Source organism: Microtus ochrogaster, chromosome 16 (assembly GCF_000317375.1).
Source record: "Microtus ochrogaster isolate Prairie Vole_2 chromosome 16, MicOch1.0, whole genome shotgun sequence".
NCBI lineage: Eukaryota > Metazoa > Chordata > Mammalia > Rodentia > Cricetidae > Microtus > Microtus ochrogaster.
In genome coordinates this window covers 50,467,639-50,488,648 of record NC_022018.1, presented here as the reverse complement: position 1 = coordinate 50,488,648, position 21,010 = coordinate 50,467,639, and the positions used below count along the sequence as shown (strand labels likewise).

General features: G+C 43.7%; 1 protein-coding gene across 3 annotated transcripts in view; it reads left to right on the top strand.

Moving 5' to 3' along the window:
• The window catches only part of Kif13a (kinesin family member 13A), a 177,472-nt gene that overhangs the window by 64,879 nt on the left and 91,583 nt on the right, over nucleotides 1-21,010 (top strand). For all 3 annotated transcript variants that reach the window (XM_013349117.2, XM_013349116.2, XM_026782988.1), the window contains exons 3-4: nucleotides 4,308-4,320; nucleotides 19,323-19,383. In XM_013349117.2, the coding sequence (XP_013204571.1) occupies nucleotides 4,308-4,320; nucleotides 19,323-19,383 (74 nt within the window). The remainder of the gene's footprint in view (nucleotides 1-4,307; nucleotides 4,321-19,322; nucleotides 19,384-21,010) is intronic.

Genomic DNA, 21,010 nt, shown 5'->3' with positions numbered 1-21,010 from the left:
ACACACACGCACTCTGAATAGAATTCACCCAGGGCCTTCAGGGTCTAAGGGCGTGGTTAAGGACAGTAGTGAGGAGGGACGGAATATTCCTAGAGAAGGAGATATGAAATAGGGTTGTCTGGTTGTTAATCAAACCTGCTTCCCACTCTTGGTTGGTGAGACTTGTTTTGTTTTTTTAAGGATGAATCGGGCACTGGAGAATGGCCAGTAGTGAACACACCTTTAAGCCAGTATTCATTGAATGCTCCATTTGATAAGAAGTTGCCAGCTAGCCTGTATCTTGTTGGGGTCATAACTTTAAGCCTGAGGGTGGGCGTTCGGCACTTATCAGCATGAGTGGTTCTCTGAGAATGATCCCATGTCATAGAGTGTTCTCACACAAACTAAGATAATACAGTGTCCCTGGTGATACTGCCTTCTGAGACCAGTGTCCTCTGTTGGTTATCCTGGACGTAAGTGTTAGTATGTGGTGCACGGCTGTATTTAGAACTGAAGGTGCTGGATGTTTGTCTTCTTCGCCTTATTTTCCCCTTTTCCATGTTGTTGAAAGAGAAAATGGGATAATTAACCCTTAGTGCATACAGGGATTTATCAGTTGAGCTATTCCAGATGGACAGTGGTTGGGGATGCTCCGTCAAAGCCACAGGAAGGCAAATGTTTCGCATAAACATGCAAGCAGAGCAGAGAAACAAAGTCTGAACAGTTGCTCTTTGGTATGTCCTGACAGAAAGTCCCTGATAACACGGCCAATCCTCAGTCATCCTTGTAGAATGGTCTCAGCTTTCTTCATTTTTCTTATGTAGAAACTTGGGGCATTGGTACCTTTTCAGCCTCAAGGCCTCCTTTAGAATCATGTTTATAGTTTGTCTACAGTTTATCTCCAGGTTGTAATATCACAAAATGTCCAGTCCCAAAGATGGCATGTGTACTGTATTTTATTATGGTATCAATGTTAAGGGCACACACTGCCCCTACAGAGGATCCAAGTTTGGTTCCTAGAACCCACATTAGACAACTCACGACTACCTAAACTCAATTCCAGAAGATCTGATACTCTCTTCTGGCCTATGCATTCACACATACCCACACACGTATCCCATAATTAAGAAGCAGAATAAAAGAATCCAGTGTGGTGGTGCATACTTTTAATCCTGGCACTTGGGAGGCAGAGGCAGGCTGAACTCTGAGTACAAGGCCATCGAGGTCCACATAGTGAGATCTTGTCTAAGGAATATAAAAACACAAAAAAAGGAAAAACTTTATTCATCACCACAGATGAGTGGCAGACAGCCATTACTAGTCAGCTGGGTGGGTCTTTCAGCTGTATCTACCTGGATAGAAATCGTGAGTAGACAGCACAAAGCTATTCCGCTCTTGGCAATCCAAGTCTTGAATGGCCAAGGCCTAGAGTCTAGCCTGACAAACCCAGAAGCTTATAGCTTCAAGCTAAGAATGCTTTTGGGTTTTCAATGTTTAGGTTGAAGACTTACTCCTCCGGACTTTAGTTGCTAGTGGCCTCAGCACTTCACGGCTATTGCAATCCCTGGCTTCCCACAGCAATAATTGGCGGCAGTAGTGTAAAAGCTTTTGAATGGCCCTCAGGTTTAGTCTTACTGTGGTGTTAGTGCACTAGGCAACTAGTGTTAACACTGCTTATTTCTACAACGTTGGTATCATCAGCCATTGACAGAGGCCACACGGTTACAACTCTCAGGATTAGGGTGCCTGGGACCCAGAGTTCCCTTCACCCTCTCTCACTTTACCTCTTTTCTGACATCCTTCACTGTCTCCACGGTGCTGTGCCCCGCCCCCCAGTTTTACCTGATCACTCTCTGAACTCTTCAGTTCAGGGGTCAGGGGTCTGCACAGGAGGGTCTCTCCTGGTTGACTGGAAAGGTGAGTCAATCTGCTTATATAGGTGGAAAGGGGGCCAAGGTGAGCCTCTATGCAAATGAAGGATTTTGTTTGCACCAATCACAAACAATAATCTTACATGCAAATAAGGGGTCATGTTTGTTTCATCATAGGCCTTATTGTGGGCACCAGGGAAAGTGCCCCTCTTTTGGCAAGGGTGAAAATAGCTGCTGGACCTACTGGGCAAGGATGTCCAACCCACTGCACAGAGGCTAGATGGTGCCCAGTATAGCTATAAAAGCAGCCCACTACAACGTTGGAAACTTACCCAAACCATTATAAGATTTGTTTTGTGCTGGATTGCATGGTTCTCCAGTGTGAACATTATAGATATATAGATATGACCCAGAAAAGTCAAGGGCTGGAAACCTAAACTTGTGATTGAGAACGGAAAAGAGAAGAAAAGGCTTTGTGAGCATTTTGAGGCAGCTATGACTACAACGGAACTTCCTCCAGGTGTGCATGGAGTGTTCAGAGCAGCCAGGTTGACATGAGGGTTGACAATGATGCCTTGACAGGTGGTCAGTGTAGCTTCACCAGGGAAAGAACTGACAGATATCAGTCAAGGAGGCAAGCCTTACTGAGCCCAAGATCTTGGCTTGTTTACAGGAAGAACAAACAATTAAAGGGACGCTTATGAAGCCAAGTACAGTGGTACATGTCTGTAATCCAGGAACTGGAAAGGCAGAGGTGGCAGAATTCAAGGCTAGCCTGTAGTACACAGCAAGACCAGTTCAAAATAAAAAACCAGGCAAATGAAAAGCCAGCAGGGCCTGGAGTGCTGGCTCAGCAGTTGGAGCACTTACTGCTCTTATACAGATTGGGTTCAATGGCAGGAATGCCCTTTTCAAAGCACCTAAAAGGCCGATATGGGGTTGGTTTTTCCAAGAGACATTAAAAAACAAAACCACTGTTGGAATGTCAGTGAAGAAAGGAGAAGGGTATTTTTGGCTAGCTAAGTACCACTGGCTACAAACCAATGCACTGTTTCATGGAGCTAGCCATGAGCATTGTGGGACTGTAGAGTCCAGTCACACTGTGATGACTCTGGAGGGCCCCGCGAGATTCCTGGCTCACCTCACTAGGTTAATTGGTTCACCATAGCCAAAATGAGAAATGTGTGGTTGGCCCTCAATAGGCTCTACACCTTCAGATTCACTGTCTACAGATCATAGAAATTCAGGGGAAAAATGTGCCTGTACCAACTGTGTAGACACTTAGATTATTCCCTTAGCAATCTCATGCGACACCTATTTAGGTAATCTAGAGATGGTTTAAGTCGATAGGAAGATGTGTATAGGTCATATGCAAGCACCGTACCCTTTTATGTAAGGTAGTTGAGCAGCCATGGAGTTGAGGATCTATCCCCGTGGACACTCAGGGACAACTGTATTTTATTAACTTGGCATATGCTGTTTCATATGACTGCCTAACATAACCCAAGTGACTTTCCTTTGTCAAATAAATGGGTGTTTTAAAGAACTTTTAAAAAAAATAATAAAGTGGGTGAAACAAGCGGCCTCATCAAATGGGGCAGAAGCTATCATTCTTGTTCTCCATGCACAGAGCAGATGAGTCCACACAGTCTCCATCCACTTAGGGAAAAGTTCTCAGCAGAAGAAAACTTGTCATCTAGAATCGTGTTTTTGAAATCTTAAACTTCATATATATATTATACTTTATGTGCCTAACAATGGAAAATAGATAGGCATTTCCACACTGACCTACAAAAATTTAAATATAAGGTTGGGCATCTTGCTTAGTTACTGGATGAGACTGGATGTGTTCACGGTGGTTTGGCTGTAGATGGAGCTCAGGGGGTAGAGTGCTTGCCTGTCAAGCTTGAAGCCCCAAGTTTGATCCCCAGCACAATAGAAATCAGCTGTAGTGATACCTGCCTATACTTCTAGCACTCAGGTGGTAGAGACAAGAGGATCAGAAGTTCAAGGTCATCCCTTGTCATTCCCAGTTTAAGGCCAGCCTGGGTTATATAAAACCCTGTCTCAGAGAACTAAGGTGGGAGCTAGGAAGAAAATTTACGTGTAAAACTGGTTTAAAAGAATTTAGCGGTAATGGTTACAGGATTTCCATATCTCCATGTTCTTTCGCTACCCTTCCTTAGAATCATTAAAGACATCTCTCAGTGAATGTCTAGATCCATCCCATTAGAGCATAGGAGATGATTGTTTTATGTGCAAAGATTCTGAGCCACCGGAGGTTATTGTTGTGGGCAGTTAGTGACGTGTGATTTTTCAGATCCCATTACAAAGTTGCTGAATTTGTTTTTGTTTTTTTCTTTTCTTTTTCTCTTTCATTGTTTCCCTCTGATGTGGCCATTGTGTTGACAACCTTCTGTATCTCCGCTATTGAATTTTTTTCTTTGCGTCACGAAGAAAGCCTCCCAAGGTAAGTACTGGCGTGGAAGTGGGCATCAGAACTGACTTGTGTGCACTTAGGATCCTAACTCATCACAGGAGCCCATGGCTAATCCCTGGCCACCTAGGAAATAAGACTAACATTCTAACTTAAGCTGTAAGCCTGGGTCAAGAGTTTGTGTTGGTGCTGATGTAAGAGCAGCCAATTACTTCCTCTGCAGAGTGCACTCACCCATTGCTGCATCCTTGGAAGATGCTTGAATCTGTAGACCTGCCTGTCAGGGATTGGTTCTGTCCTGTTGGCATCAAAAGGGAGCTTAGCAAGAAGCAGCAGCAGCAGCAGGTGCTGGTTCATAGGCTGAGAGTGGGCAAGCTGAGGTGGTTGGCATGGCCGGGCTGGCTAATTTTATGACAACCTGATACAAGCGAGAGTCATTTGGGAAGAGGGACTTCCAATTGAGAAAGTGCCCCCCATAAGACTAGCCTGTAGGCAAATCTGTAGGACATTTTCTTAATTAGTAATTGATGGGGAAGGGTCCAGCCGTTGCAGGTGGGGCCATCTCTGGGCAGGTGGTCCTGGGTTCTATAGGAAAGCAGGCTGAGCAAGCCATGAGGAGCAAGCCAGTAAGCAGCACCTCTTCATGGCCTCTGTATCAGCTCCTGCTTCCAGGTTCTCATGCCCTGACCTCCCTGGATGATAGACTCAAAGTATAAGCTGAAATAAATCTTTTCCTCCCATGTTGTTTTTGGTCGTGGTATTTTACCACAGCAATAACTAAGACAATGGCCATTCGAGGAAGCAGAAGAATAAAAATGCGTCCTCCAGGTTGAAACTTGGTAACTTGCTCCGACAGACAGACTGTCTTCTGTCTTGCCAAGAAGAATCGAAATCGAAAGGTTTTCCACACATTCAGATAGAGATGAGCCATCCCCGTGCTAATGCTTTGTGCTCTGTCAGATTCTTAGCCGGTCACAGTGACTGCTAGCTGGGGCTGTTCTTCCACCTTGGCCAACTTTTGATAGCATGTTTACTGGTGGAATCCCCAAAGGTTCAAGAGTAAATGGAGTGGGCGTTTGAGTGACAGCCCATGAATAAGTGAAGGCCGGTGTCAGCACCAGGGAACATGTTGCTGAGTGTTAGAGAGGCATTCAGTTCTACGAGCCACCAGAAATTTTGAGCAGCCCTGGCTGATGTCACTGATTACAGCCATGCTACCTAAGGTAGGTTTAGGGCAGACACTTTCTCGTACGGTCAGAATCTAGGACACGTGCGCGTGTGGAAGAGAGACGAGAAAGGCTTACTTCATAGCCCTGGGGCTATGGAGAAGACACTTAATATAGCTCTGGATTATGGAAAACTGATAAAATGTTATTTCATGCTTTACATTTATTGAAGGCATCATTCATGTTGTCTTTGGCACTGAGAGTTTGAACTCCAGCAAGGAAGGCATGCATTGAATAAATAATAGGCAATGTCTTAAGAAAGAGGAAGTAGCTGATGTTTCTGGAGTGAGCTGGGCCAGCCATCATGGTCAGATCTGGAGCATCATGGCAGTCCTCCCTGGGGTGATTGTGATCCCTAAAATTCATAGCCTTGAAAGTTTGCTGCCCCTGGAGGATATATGCTCCCTTAGCTTGTCTGTTTTTTTTGCTCCCAGAGGTTTCAAGGCATATAGTCTCATTCTGGTAATAAACTAACTTTGTTTTCCACAAAGAAGCCATTGTGAGTTGGGCAGTGGTGGCACACGCCTTTAATCCCAGCACTGGGAGGCAGAAGCAGGTGGATCTCTGTGAGTTTGAGGCCAGCCTGGTCTACAGAGTGAGTTCTAGGACAGTCAGGACTACACAGAGAAACCCTGTCTCGAAAAACTGGAAACAAACATAGATATACTTTTAAATATTTAAAAGTATTTCAAAATATGTTTAATATATGTTTTTTAAAATACTTAATAGCTGACATCTACTCTATGAGGTACATTTGGGAAGCCTAAACATTGTCTTGAAACCAAATAACTGATAAAATAGAGTAAAATATATTAAAGACACAGAAGTTGATTTAGGGCATGTGTGTATTAAAAACAAGCAGGAAAACCAAAGATGCTTTTAGAGATTTAGGCCTCAGTGATTCGAGAGCTCAGGACAGATGGGGTGATTTTAGCTAATATTTTAAGTAGGAGCAAGTCGTCCATGAAGCATGGTTAGTCTTGGCATTGTGATGGTGGTGGGCTGTGTATGTGTGCACTATGAAATCTGTTGTTCTAGGGTCATGGGAGCCAAATGTCTGAAGATAATAGGATACACATTCCCATTCTGACCTTTAAGTCAGAAATGACACACCAGGGAATCAGTATCACCTTCTCCATTAAGTTCAACTGAAAACACTTTAAGCCTATGCTTAGGATGCTGACCTAAGTTCAAGACCCAGGACCCACCCATGTGGTGGGAGGAGAGAGTGGACTCCTCCATACATGTGCCCAGGCATCCATGTACCCTCCCACATACATACAAACACAGATACATAAATGTGATTATAGTTCTTTAAGCCTGTGCTTAAAGAAACTGGACGTACATCAGGGTTAATGAGGGATTACTAGATGAAGTCCTGAAAGGACCCTGGAAATTTAGAGACAAATCCCAGTGTTTCACGTGCAGCACTCAAGTGGAAACAGCTTTGAAGAGAGCAAGGTACTGGCAGCCTTATGGGGCAGGACAAGGTATAGGGGCTCATTGCTATGCAAGAATGCTCTTGTGTACTGTTAAGATTTGTTACTTGTATTGGTTTAATAAAATGCTAATTGGCCAGTAGCCAGGTAGGAAGTTATAGGTGGTGCAACCTAGACTAGGAGAATTCTGGAAAGCTGATGTGGGAAGTCCTTCTGTGTATGTGTTGCTTTTATTGGTTAATAAATAAAGTTGTTTTGACCAATGGCTTAGCAGAATAAAGCCAGGCAGGAAGTCTGAATAGAGATAAAGAGAGAGAGTAGGTAGAGTCAAGGAGATGCCATGCAGCTGCCAAAGGAGAAAGATGCTGGAATCTTACCAGTAGGCCACAACCTCATGGTGATACATAGATTAATAGAAATGGGTTAATTTAGAATATAAGAGCTAACCAGGAATATGTTTGAGTCATTGGCCAAACAGTGTCATTAATTAATATAGTTTCTGTGTGATTATTTGGGTCTAGGCAGCTAGGAAACCAATATGTAGTCTCCATTTGCAGAAGCATGATGAGAATGTCTCACTAAGAAAAGGTACCAAGCCACACAGCTAAACACATTAAGAATTATGGGTTAATTTAAGTTACAAGAGCTAGTTGAAAATAAGCCTGAGCTAAGAGGCCAAACAGTTTGTACTTAATATAAGCTTCTGTGTGTTTCTTTGGGACTGAATGGCTATGGGACCAGGCAGGATAAAAACTTCTGTCTACAGCTCATTCACATAAAGCCAGAACTGAAGTCCTTGCTAAACTCCATGTACTGTAGTCAGCACAGTGGGTTGAGAGCAGACCTTGGGGGACGCATGACAGTACCAAAAACAAATCAGCCCCCAGGTGGATTACTGTCAGATCTAAGTCATTGTGTTATAGTGTGGTAGCACTTTCCTGTAATCCCAACACTCAGGAGGCTGAGGCAGGTCAACGTAGGCAACAAAGTGAGACTCTGAGTTAGACAAAACAAAAGCCTATAATGCCAGCACTCAGGAGACAGAGGCAGGAGGATCGCCCCAAATTCAGGGCTACCTTGTCTACATAGCCAATCCAGACAAGCCAGAACTTCATGGTGAGACCCTGACCCTGTCTCAGAAACAAATGGACTAACAGAAATCAATAATTAAACAAGTTGCACTCCAGGTCACTGCCTGATCCCAGAAATCTCACGGACTGAAGTCATATGGAAGCAATCCCAGAATTCAGTGCCTAGAAACTACAGGAGGAAGCGGATGAAGTTCCTGTCTTTAAGGATCCCACAGCCATCACTAAGAACATAGAGTCCAACGCATCTCTGTGGCAGGGCGCTCACCAAGTGTGCACAGGTCCCGGGTTCCATCCATAGCTGCACAAAGTGAAGCGCACATTCAGAGATAAACTACCCACAAGATAATAAGAACCAGCAGAAATAAAAGCAAAAAAAAAAAAAATAGACCTATGAGTGCTTCTGATATCAAATTGTCAGGCCCAAACTTTAAATGCACTTATGTCTAAGGAGATTAAAAAAAAAATCAGATTGAAAAATGATAGCAAAGCCGGGCGGTGGTGGTGCACGCCTTTAATCCCAGCACTCGGGAGGCAGAGGCAGGCAGATCTCTGTGAGTTTGAGACCAGCCTGGTCTACAAGAGCTAGTTCCAGGACAGGCTCCAAAACCAGAGAAACCCTGTCTCGAAAAACCAAAAAGAAAAAAAAAGAAAAAAAAGAAAAATGATAGCAAGAAATGGATGTTATATCACTCAAGAAACCAATAACCCACTAAAAATTCTCAGTCTGAAATGTCCAAAACCTAAACTGGAAATTTAGTGTTAGGATTCTATAGCAGCTTACATCAAACTGAAAATAGAGGCTTAAAGAACTGGAAGATAAGTTAGTAGATAAGAATATAGCGAGATGCTAACGAGACAAAGGATGTGGAAACAATGGAAGATCCACATTTTTTAAAAAGTAAACTCGGGTCTTCCATTCTTCAGGAAAAGTCACTCCAAGTGGATCGCAGGCCGTGCTGTAAAATGCACAACGGGAATGCTTTCAGACGATGACAGGGAGGAGGTGCTGCGGCTCGGTGATGACCTTTCGAAGACAAAGCTGAAAGCACAAGAGAAAAAGACGGGGTCTTTTACTACAAACAAATGTGGCATTGCCCGTGACAATGTTACGTAAAAAGAAAAGCTGTATACTGGGACAAACGTTTAGAAAATACCCAATCAATGATTTGTATCCAAATCACTTTTGCTTAAAACTCAATAAAAAAAAGAAAGAAAAATAAAAAATAGTTTAAAAATGGATAAAAAAAAAAATCTGAAAAGTCAATTTAAAAATGGATAAAAACATCTGAGTAGACATTTCCCTGAAGAAGATGTAGGGATATCGGATGGATGGATGGATGGATGGATGGATGGATGGATGGATGGATGGTAAGTAAGTCAGTAAGTCACTGTCATGTCCTTAGAGAATTAACTTGAAAACAGCAGTGACATGCCAAGGCACACCTATAGGATGCCTAAAATCTCCAAGTCTGATAAAACCAAAATGAAGTCCGTGGAGCAGCAGGACCTTTGCTATTGCTGGCAAAGCGAGGCAGATGGTCCAGATGTTCTGAAAAACAGCCCACAACTCCTGATAAACCTAATTATATTCTTACCACATGACCCCAGTGATCAAGCTTCTAGCTGTTTACCCAGACAACCGAAATTTTGGGTCTACAGGTGTTTATGGCAGCTTGATTCATGATGGCCAAATGCGAAAGCAACGATGACCTCCTGCAGGAGAATGGGTAATGAATCCCGGTATGGGCTCTTGATGCAGTTGCTCAAAGATAAAAGAGAAATGAACTATCCACGCACAAAAAGTCACCGTGGAGCCTCCAGTGCATATTAATAAGTGTAAGAAACCAACCTGAGAAGGCTCGATGTTCTAAGAGTCCGCTATTAATCCATGATGTTCTGGAGTAGGCGAAACTATATGCCGGTTAAAAAAAAAAAAAAGACAATGGTTCCTCAAGACAGTAACCACAGCTCCACAGCTCAGACAAACTACTTAGTAAAGCAAGGGATGTTCGACAGGCAAGTCAGTTGGAGAAAGTTATGCCTCCCTTGCTGATGGACAGAACCATGACAGAGAGTGACACACACACACACACACACCAAACATAGATTGCTATGTCCCTAATATTTTGGATTTCTTTGGTGTCAGATTTTTTTAAGTTCTGAGTGAAGAAGCATTCATCTCAGATACTGCCCGCCTACCTGCCTATTAATCCTTTGACCTGATGAACTCTCTGCAGTGCTTATGGGAACGAGGTCTGTGTCCCTCCAGAACAATGGCCCTTTAGACCAACATGGAGACACTGGTTTATATGTCTGTAGATTCAGAAGAAGAAAGAGCCTTTGTTGTATGAGCACCAGAGCCTGAGAAGTGTGTCTGTCGTAGTGCAGAGGTACTATTGCAGTTGCTTATTGGTTGAGCCGTCTTCTGGTAAACTGGATTTTGGCGGGCACTGGTACACATGGAAAAGAAAGGTTGTTTTATCTGTTGTGTTTTATTGAGCAAGTTAATAAGAAGGAGGCATTGGGAAGAAATAAAAATATCTGCCAATCATCTTATTTAGATCATCTCTCTTTTTAGTCAATTTGCTCACTGTAAATTTACGAGCACAATATCTTATAGTTTACTGCATGATTTATTTTACTATCTCAACCTTGTGAATTAAGTTTATTTTCATTTTTTAAAAAAACTGTAGATGCTCAACCTCAGGGCTTTCATACATGGTAGGCAGACACTTAAGCAGTGAGCTATGCTCCTGTCCATTGTTTAAAGACATTCAGGTTTGGTGGTATATGTGTATAATGCCAGTACTGAGGGCCACCGCAGGGGATCCAGAGTTTGAAGCTAGCCTGTCTCCAAAAACAGAGGTATGCTATAAACACCCGAAGCTGGCTTTATTCACGTTTCTCGAGAAGGAAGGAAACCACGCACAACTCCGCCATCTGAGACTTGATTTTGTTCAGTCTGGTCTTGGGGTCTGTGGTGCGTCTTCCCTTTTGCTGAGAACAAAGTTTTGGGTCAGGCTATTAGGCATGTACTATGTGGGTGTTCTGACTTGAGCTGAGTAGTAAGTGTAAAATACACAGCAGTTTTCTAAGGCTTAATACAAGGGTAAATGAAAAAATGAAGCACACAAATATGTAGGATATACTAGGTTAACTTAAAACATGTCACTAAACCAATTTTGTCTTCCTTTTGCCTATAAGTATGTCATGAAAACAGTTTGAATCACATATGTGGTTCCCATTGCCTTCTTGTTGCTCTGCTCTGTGCAAACACATGGCTTCATAGTAACATGGTGGTCACAAGCACCTGGTCTTAGCTTGGCCTGGTTTCTTTCCTAGTTAAACTTCTGTACTGGTGTCTGAGTCTTGACGTCCTGCTGTCATGCAAGTTCATTGGCAGCCTAACCTTCCCTGTCAGGGCGAATTTTATTCTTTCTTTCGTGACAGGCAGTGGCCATTTGTCGAGATGGTGGGCGGGCTGTATCTGCAAGCTCAGATGCTTAGGACTTTCACTGGTGTTTCTTAAAGAAATGCCCTGTTTTTAGAAATACCCACAGTGCAGTTCTGAGTGTACCCTTGACGAAGTTTAATCAGGGCATGAGAAGACTAATAAAAAAGCACCCACTGACCGAGGATGTAACACATCTTCTCCGTCCCTCTGTAGCCAGTGGACTGGTGTTGGGAGTGATGATAAAGGTGTCAACATGGCCTGAACTAAGTATTCCAAAGAGCTGGCATTGGCCACATGCTTCATTGAGTGTGCACCACTGGTTTACACACACCAGTGTCCAGTGGAAGCCCTAGGCTGCTGTTAAAGCGTTCGCACAGGATTTGGGAGAACTAGTTAGTTGCTATTTTCAAACCTTTTTCTGAGTTGAGTGACAATATGGATGTGTTCCTGAAAAGACCCTTGTCATCACCCCTCCTAGAGCGTTGAGTCCCTGTCTTTGGGACTTTGCAGAGCATTGTTTCCTCCTGTGTTGGATGATGAGGTCCCTGAGCTTGGGGACAAGGCCTTACTTCTTGTGAGTGTTCCCCAGCTGCTGTTAGCTGCTTGGAATCTTCAGTCAGACACCGTTGACTGTGTAACCCAAGATATCATTTGGTGTGTACTTAGGAGTGCGTATGAAGGAAATGATTAATTACACTGTGAAAAGGCAACAAAGACTTGACAGACTTTTAAACAGGAAGGGAGGTCTGTCAACAGACCTGGCTAGTAAGGCTGGTGGCTCTGGTGCTCATCTCCCTGGGCGGTGGCAGCTGTGTTCAGACACAGGTTGAAGTTTGTGATTGGTCCAGTGACTTCTACAAACAGCAGCCATGAGGACAGTGCTGGGGTCAAACAGGCTTCCCGTGCAGTTCCAGTCTGAGACTTCTAAGTGAGGTTTAGCTTAAAATAATAATGATGATAATAATAACTGGCATATGTTTGTTACACATAGTGCTAGCTAGCTGTTTTATTATAATTCTGAGGGAAGTGAGAGAGACATTGAATGGCATCCACATGAGATGAAATGTCGAGCCTTCCTAATCTTCTAGTGTGACTCAGTTCTCATAACACCAGGCAGTGAATGAGGGCATTCCAGAAACATCTTTATACTGTCATCTTGCAAAGCTTTAAAGTTTTTTTTTTTTCATTTAAAGAAAACCAAATAGGACCCTGGCAAGCCCATAATCCTACACCTGGAGAATTAGAGGTTTGCAGAGCGATTGTGGGTGTAGATAGGAGATTGGGCAGGATGGACAGGGTGTACAGATGTGAGCTGAGAGACGATGAAGTCAGGGTGGAGGAGAGAGACCCATGTGCTCATACAGAGCAGAGCAGCTCCACGTGGCGCAGGCTTCTTAAGCACTCAGAACTTCAGATTCGGGAACTAGGAAGTCATGTGTCCTGCACTAGTGTTTTCTGTATAGAACTGCAGCAACCCTTTTTGCATGAACCTTTTAAAAATGCTGCGTATTGTCTTCCTGTAATTGAAGTGAATATAGATCTTCACTCTCTGTGTTACTGAAGGGCTTGCCCTCGCTGATCCGTGCTATTATATGTTGTGATATTTTGTTTATGTTTTAAAAAATAAAGCTTGCCTGAAAGTCTGAGTGCAAAGCTAAGCCACTAGTGGCCAGGGAGTGTGGCACACACCTTTAATCCCAGGAGACAGAGGCAGAGGGATCTCTGTTAGTTCAAGGCCACACTGGCTACCTGAGATTGACCTGTCTAAAGGAGAAAGAAACAGAGCTCACACAAAGGTGATCCCAGCACTTAGGATCACATACCTTTAATCCCAGCACTAGGGAGGTGGAGACAGGAGTGATATGGCTGGGTAGAGGGAGGAATATAAGGTGGGAGGAGACAGGCGCTCAGGGTAGTCTGAGGGTTGATGGAGACAGATGCAGGCTGGAGATGCAGTCTGAGGACAGGATCAGTCCTTTGGTCTGAACATTGGTAGAGGTAAAAGATCTCTCTAGTGACTGGCCACTCTGCTTCTCTGATCTTCAGAATTAACCTCTTATATCTGACTCTGGATTGTTATTATTAAGACCAACTAGAATTCGTGATATAATTACATGTGAAAATACATGTAAAAATACAGATTCATAAGCTTGTTCAGATAAGAGATAACTCACTGTCTTCATCAGTGTTTCTGTTGCTGTGATGAAGCACCATGACAAAAAGTAAGTTGGGAAGGAAAGGGTTTATTTGGCTTACACTTCCATATCAACATAGTCAGTCCGTCAATGAAGAAAGTCAGTACAGGAACCCAAATGGGGCAGGAACCTGGCATCTGGAGCGATGCAGAGGTCATGGACGGATGCTGCTTACTGATTTGCTCTTTGTGGCTTGCTCAGCCTGCTTTCTTATAGAACCCAGGACCGCTAGCCCAGGGATGGTGGCACCCACAGTGGGCCCTCAGTCACTACTTAAGCAAATGCCCTACAGGCTTGCCTGCAGCCTGATCTTCTGGAGGCATTTTCTAGATTGAAGTTCCCTTCTCTCCATGACTCCAGTTTGTGTCAAATTGACATAGAACTAGCCAGGCACATTCATCAAGCAGCTGCTCTAGACTAAAATGCGCATTTTCAGAGTCTTTTTATTTGATGAATCATAAAGCACAGGAACAAAGCCCTTGACCTCTTAATGGTGAATAATATAGCAGAACAAAGGGAACCATAGATGAATGGAGATACGTGTCTACACATGCACAGCGTGTGATTAGGCAGGCGTGGAGTTCAAAGTAGTTAGAGGTGTTTCTAGGCTCCCGAAGACTCCAGGGGGCAAACGTGCTTGCTGCCAGGCCTGGTAATGTGAGTGTAATTCTGGACCCAGGCAAAGGGAGAATGAGATCACTGGTCCCCACTGGGTGTTCTCTGGCCTCCACATGCATGCTAGATAGTACATGGGCCTGCACACACACACACACACACACACACACACACACACACACGCGCGCTTCATATTGATGATGATGATGATGATGATGATGATGATGATATATTAAGAAAATTTTAAAAGAAGCATCCTCAATAAAGCTTTCATAAAAGGAGTGGCATTTAAGATAGCATTGACAGAGTTAAAGGTAAATGGAAGCAGGCTTTGACTCAGGTTGCAAAGATGGATACTTGCTTTCCAAGTTTTTCTCCATGTAAAATTTAATATTGTGTCATAATACACCTTAGATTAATAATCATTTTCCACCTGGGAAAGGGATGAAAAGCAAACTAAAATTATTTTTTAAATAATATGTGAAAATGTCCAGAATAATTATTTTCCATTTTGTTGTTTTTGGAAACGAATGGATGGGGCCCTGTGTTCCAAAGGTGACGCTGGCCTTGGCCCACTTGCCTCAACCTCAAGTCCTGGGGTTTCAGGAGTGCACTCCTATGCCAGGCTGTCTGATTTGTTTAACTAGATTTAAGCAACTACAGGACAGAAAATATAACTGACAGGTATTTGAGACTCAACCTGAGAGTGGCTGCTGGTCTTCCTGATTGCTTCCTGAAGTAAACATATTATGGCCGGAGGCTTCAGTGAAGGGACAAAACTAGACAGGACCAGAGAAGGTCACAGAGCGACCGGAGTCATGGCTCAGCGCTAAAAGCAGAAGATCCAGGTTCTGAGATCAGTTCCCAGCACCTACATCACGCAACTCTCTCCTGCCTGTAATTCCGATTCCACGGGAATCCAATGCCCTCTTCAAGTCTCGATGGGTACTGCAGGCACATGGTGCACCTCGTAGGCAAAATAGTCATACACAGAAAATAAAAAAAGTAGGTGGAAGGAATGAAAGTAAGACTGTCCTTAGACCCTACACGGTTGAAGTGTCTTCACATTTGGCTTTTATTACTTTGATGAACTGGGGTCTCTCTGAGTAGCCCAGGCTGGCCAGCCTCATTCTTGACCTCCCTTCCTCAGGCCTCCACCATATCTGGCTCACGTGTTTTAGGGTTAGAAAACTGGTTGCAGACCACATTTCTTAGAATGCTGATGCCTTCTGCTCCTCCTCAGAATATGCAGGATGCTTCTTTCAGTTTTTTTTTTTTTTTAAACCACAATTGAATTTTGCTGAAATGCCATCAGAGATCACAGCTCTCAACAAGCAGGGAGTTTGTACAGCATGCTGCTCATAAATTCTGGACCCTCCTTCCTTCAGGATATCTGTCACTCAATGAGTTGGTCTTATTAAAAACAGCCGTAGCAGCTTTGCTAGATGCTCGGTGGTTCACAAAAATGCAGAGCTGACTTTTTTTAAGGGCCCAATGGAGCTGGAGCAGATGCACAGCAGGCTGCGAGGAATTCAGTGCTGGCGTGAGTTTTGCACATGGGGAACTAGGGGAAAGTGGGATTTTGCTGGAAAACAATGGCTTTCTAATTTTACCAGTGACGAGAATATCTGTGCATTTGGCTCTTTTTCTAATTGGGAAGATGTGAAGTGATTGGTGTCTCTTGGCAGTGATGAACTAGAAAGCTGTTTGTTTGTTGTTGAGGCTATCACTTGGTATCCCAGGCTGACCCAGAACTTACTGTGTAGCCCAGGCTGGCCTCAGACTTAATGGCAGCCCTCTTGCCTCAGCCTCCAAGTGCTGGGACTGCAGGTATAAGCTGCCACACCCAGCTTCCATCTTTATGTAAGCGCTCAGCTGCATCCAGGCTCTCGGTGTTTTCCATCCCCCACTTTGCAGTTAGGATCCACGCGACTTCTTAATGAGTAATTAGAAGACACTGAGGTGCTCTAACGACGTGAGTAAGTCCTAAAATGAAACACTTCTCTAGTCTGTTATAGCACGTCTTTGCGTTTCAGTGAAATGAATCAGACTTCAGACTTCTTCCTGATAAATGTTTACTAAAATAAAAGCCTACACTCCATAATTGGCTTGAGGGATCACTATCCTAAAGTGCCTAGGACCAACAGCTGTGAAATTCAGGAGCTTGCACAGCTAAAGGTTTGGCAGGCAAAGGACCCCTGTATCTTGTAATGCTTCCAGAGCCCCTTTGTCCATGGTAGCGTTTTCATATTTGTCTAGACTTTAAATGGGAAATACAGAAAATTTGAAGAAATAGTTTCAAATAATTAGCTGTAGGAATGGGCAGTGATTGTAACCAGCAGGTGCACTTCCAGCTTGGGCTAGATCTCATTTTATTTCAAACAGTGGCTGTGCATATGGAGACCGGTAGATTGATGGCCTCAGTATGCAAGATGGCAAATTATTAAACGTCTGACAGAGATTCCTGTGACTGCCACACTATCTAGGAACTACTAAAGATACTCATTGTTGTCCAGAGGATACCAGTAAAGACATTTAAAAATTGGAAAATAGCCCCTCCTGACCATTTACAGTCAGGATGGAGCCTTGACTTAGGTGGAAAACAAGGCAGATGCCCGAGGGGGGAGAGATAAGTGTTATCTGATTTCATAGAAAGAAAGTGGGGGGGCGGATCATAGAATCTCCATTTGTGGAAATGTTTTAAAAGAACACAGATCTCTTGAGAGCAGTGCTGAAGTTCAGTCCTGCCCAGAGGCTGAAAGTTAGCTGGATTATGCCCGTGTGATCTTTTGAGTCATTGAAGGAACCCTCGCAGGCAGGCAGTAAACATTCTTTATTTTGCTGGCTGAAACCATTGCCTCATAGCTGTTCATTTGAAAGCTGGTTTTTGTGGGTCTGTCAGTATCAAATTTGAATCTGGAGTCAGTGGTTTAAGTTATGTGTATTGTATATGCCTGAATCTGTGTGTAGTGGTGAAACTGTTGTAAGTAAAAACCTTTTACTTTTGTTTTATGTGTACGTTTGAGAGAAGGAGGCGGGAAAGAGCAATAGGGAGAGAGGGAGGAGGGGGGTCAATATAACTACGAGAGTTGTGGCTCATCACTCTCCCTTACTCCTTTGAGGTGGTCTTTCGCTGAACCTGGAGCTAGACTGTAGCACAGAAATCCCCTCTGAATTGCTGGGGTTTCAGGTTCACGTGACCAGATCCAACTTTTTACATGGGTTTTGGAAATTTGAACTTGGGCCCTCATGCTTGCAAAATGAGCAATCAATCTACCGAGTCATCTCTCCAGCCCATCTAAGTCTTTTACTATATAAAAACTACCTGCTTCCTTGCAGAGTTTCAGTGCCATCAATCATCCGATAAATAATTCCAAGGCAAAGAATATAAATATTGCAGGTTTCAAAGATGAATTAGCTCTAGCTCCTGCCTTCAAGGAACTTAGGGTACCAGTGGATGGAGCTAAGACATCCACAGATCATCCACCTAAATGTCCAGCCTGCAGCCCTCAGGCTTATGCCTGCCAGGGTGGCTGTGAATTCAACCTGACACATTTGTTGAGGACAGAGGCATGTCACTATATCAAAAGGTTGGGCAAACCTGTATCATGATTAGTAGATAATAGAAAAAAATTGGAATAGGAGCAGAGAAAAGGATCAAGCAGTGTTGTGAGATTGTATGTATGTATGTATATATGGATGGATGTATAGATGTATGTATGTATGTATGTATGTATGTATGGATGGATGGATGGATGGATGAGTGGATGGATGGATGGGTAGATGTATGTATGTATGTATGTATGGATGGATGGATGGATGGGTGGATGGATGGGTAGATGTATGTATGTATGTATGTATATATATATATGTATGTTTGTTTGTTTGTATGTATATGTCCTTTGGGTGTAACCAAGCAGTCTTTTCTGGAGGAAAATGCATTAAGCTGGACCTTCAGTATGAAGCATTTTGAAGGGCGGAAATGAAGAAAATGAGAATAGTCATTCCAAGAGGGCACACTGCACTGGGGCGGGACACTGCACTGGGGCGGGAGGGGACAGGGCAAGTAACTGGCAAGGAGCTAGTGGTGTCTGGTCTGGACTGCCAGGCTGAGTTGCTCAGTGCTTCTCCCTTGAAATGTTGGGGATCCCTGTGCAGGTGAAAAGCCACATGTGCAGCTCCAGAAAGAGGCCATGGAGCCATCTCCGAGAGCTATGACTTTGAAGCTAAAGTTGTTTGTTTTGAGTGTTCCCCAGAAATGAATTCCAAAAGTCGAGAAGGCTGGCCGTGTAAATGGCTCTTTACTGGAGGACTTTCAAAAGCTTTTACCCTGGGAATCGGACACAGTGCTGTCCGTGTGTGCAGTTTTCAGTATGATTTCATCGTCTTACGTGGACCATCCCTTGGAACTCGTGTTCCTTGGAACACAGTCTGGGAATTATTTTCTGTGCATTTGGCAGTAATGGCTGAGGGCAGGTAGTGGTGTCTGTATGGAAAGACAGCAGCTAGGTAGGAGTCAGCACTCGGTAGCTGTATGGAGGGTTAGTGCCTACAGGAGCAGATGGTTGAGTTACCAGCCATGCTCAGCCAGGGATTGCGTGTTGAGACACAGTGAGGAAAAAGGGAATCCCAGATTGTGAAGAGGAGCGACCTTCCCTGTGCTAGAGATGAAGCGTACACAGCTAGGGGAAGGAACTGGTGTAGGTAAAAAATCTACCTGTATACTGTGACTTGAGAAGGTAGGGGAGAGCCAATTTAAAAGATTCCATGCACACTACTAGGCTTGGAGGAAGGAAGGGAATTCTTATTAAATATACTTTAAAAAAATAAACCACCTGGTTAATATGTTTGTCTGTTAGAATTATGGATAAATAGTAGCTTCCGTGTGAGTTCATTACTGTAGGGAAGTTGCACCCAGACCCTGCTGTTTCACTCAGCTGCCTCTCATCCTCACTGAGTCTCATTTACCTCTCTGGAGCTAACTATTAAGCTTAATATTTTGTTCTTTTATTTAGGTGTTTGCCTTTGATTATTGCTTTTGGTCCATGGATGAATCAAACACAACAAAATACGCTGGTAAGTCGGCTGTTCCGTTTGGGCCCCTGGCCTCCTGCATTCTGTCTGTTTTCTCTTATTATGCAGGAGTTTTGTTTCTCCATGTGTCTCACACCCGCTCTCTCATTTTGGTGGGTGTGTTTGGAAAGTTGGTGATCTGACTCTGCCACGTTCTGGCTAAGCAGCCTTAGACCATGTGTGGAAACCCCAATAGAGGGGTGCGTGTGATGGTGTGCCCCTGTGACCTCAGCGTAGAGAAGGCTGAGGCAGGAGGACTGCCCTGAGTTCAAGGCCAGGTCAAGGCCCTAGCTGGATAGCTAGTATTAGGCCAGGCAGTGTTCTGTAGCAAGACTCCGACTGCCCCACCACCACCACCAAAATTTCAAAACGTCATTAGGTTTCTAGTTGTTCCCATTCTAAGGATGTTGTTATCCTCAGAGAAACTCCCAGGTCAAGCCTAAACTTTACCAGTTTTAACTGGTTTAGAAAACCTGAGGCAAGACAACATGGAATGGCTATCGTTTCTAAGGGAGGTATAGAGATGGCATTGAAAATTAGCATATAATTATATATTAATAAAAATGAAAAATAAAAATATCATTTTTCCTTTTGTAAGTATTGAGGTTAGGCGTATGTTAGGTCACCTGATTTAACTAGTCCAAAATGTGTGTAACGCCATAAATATCAGTTTTACTTGTTAATTTGAAAAAAAGAAAAGATAAGTTAAGCATCAGTTCAAAGAGGAATGTAGAAGGTACCCAGTCATGAAGTGTCATGGTACCAAGGCAAGTTCACGGACCTTGAGGTCAGATATGGGATCTGCTTTGGCTCCTTGGGATAAGTGTTTAATTTCTCTATACTTCATCCTGCTTCCTATAAAGTGGAAGTGGCAGCTCCTGTACACCTATGCCAGGTGGTACAGGTTAACTGGGGACCTTAAGTGCTGACTGACGGAAGGTCCCCGTAAAGGATGCTCTACTGGGGGTTTTTACAGGGATGGAGCTGGACATGGGGCCTGAGCAACACGTGTAACAGAGCAGTGATGACAGGAAATTCGCAAAGCCAAGCTAGGAAGTAGAGATCAACGGGATGAAACATGAAGCTGTTGGCACAGGCTGCTTAAGACGATGTGAAGAGGAGTCTGTGGTCCTCCCATCTGCATCCCTCAGCATCTCAGGGCGCGTCTTCATTGCTGCCTGCAGATACCACTCTGTGTAGCCTCTTGCGATATAGTGCTCAGGGCCCACAAACTCCCTTTTCAGCCACGTACAACTTCATTGGATCCAAATGAGAAAATATCTGTGGAATTTAGAATCTGATAAACCCTGTGGTCAGAATTATAAAAAGATAAAAATGATTTTTAGTGTGCTGATCGCCTAACATTGATGCACTTTTCGGTTACATGATCATTTCAAATGCTATGTTCCGGTTCACCTTGAAATAAGGCCTCTTGATTCACAGAACACTGCTTCTTTACGACACTGGGGTAGGGGTAGATTTTTCTTATTCTGTAGATACCATCATTATTACACAACCGCTATGACACTCTTAGCAAAAAGTAAAATTCGTGGTTGCTGTTGTCTCAGGTGTTTGACTGTTACACAGAATCTGCGTAAAAAATAAGTAGTTTGTAGCCGGGCGGTGGTGG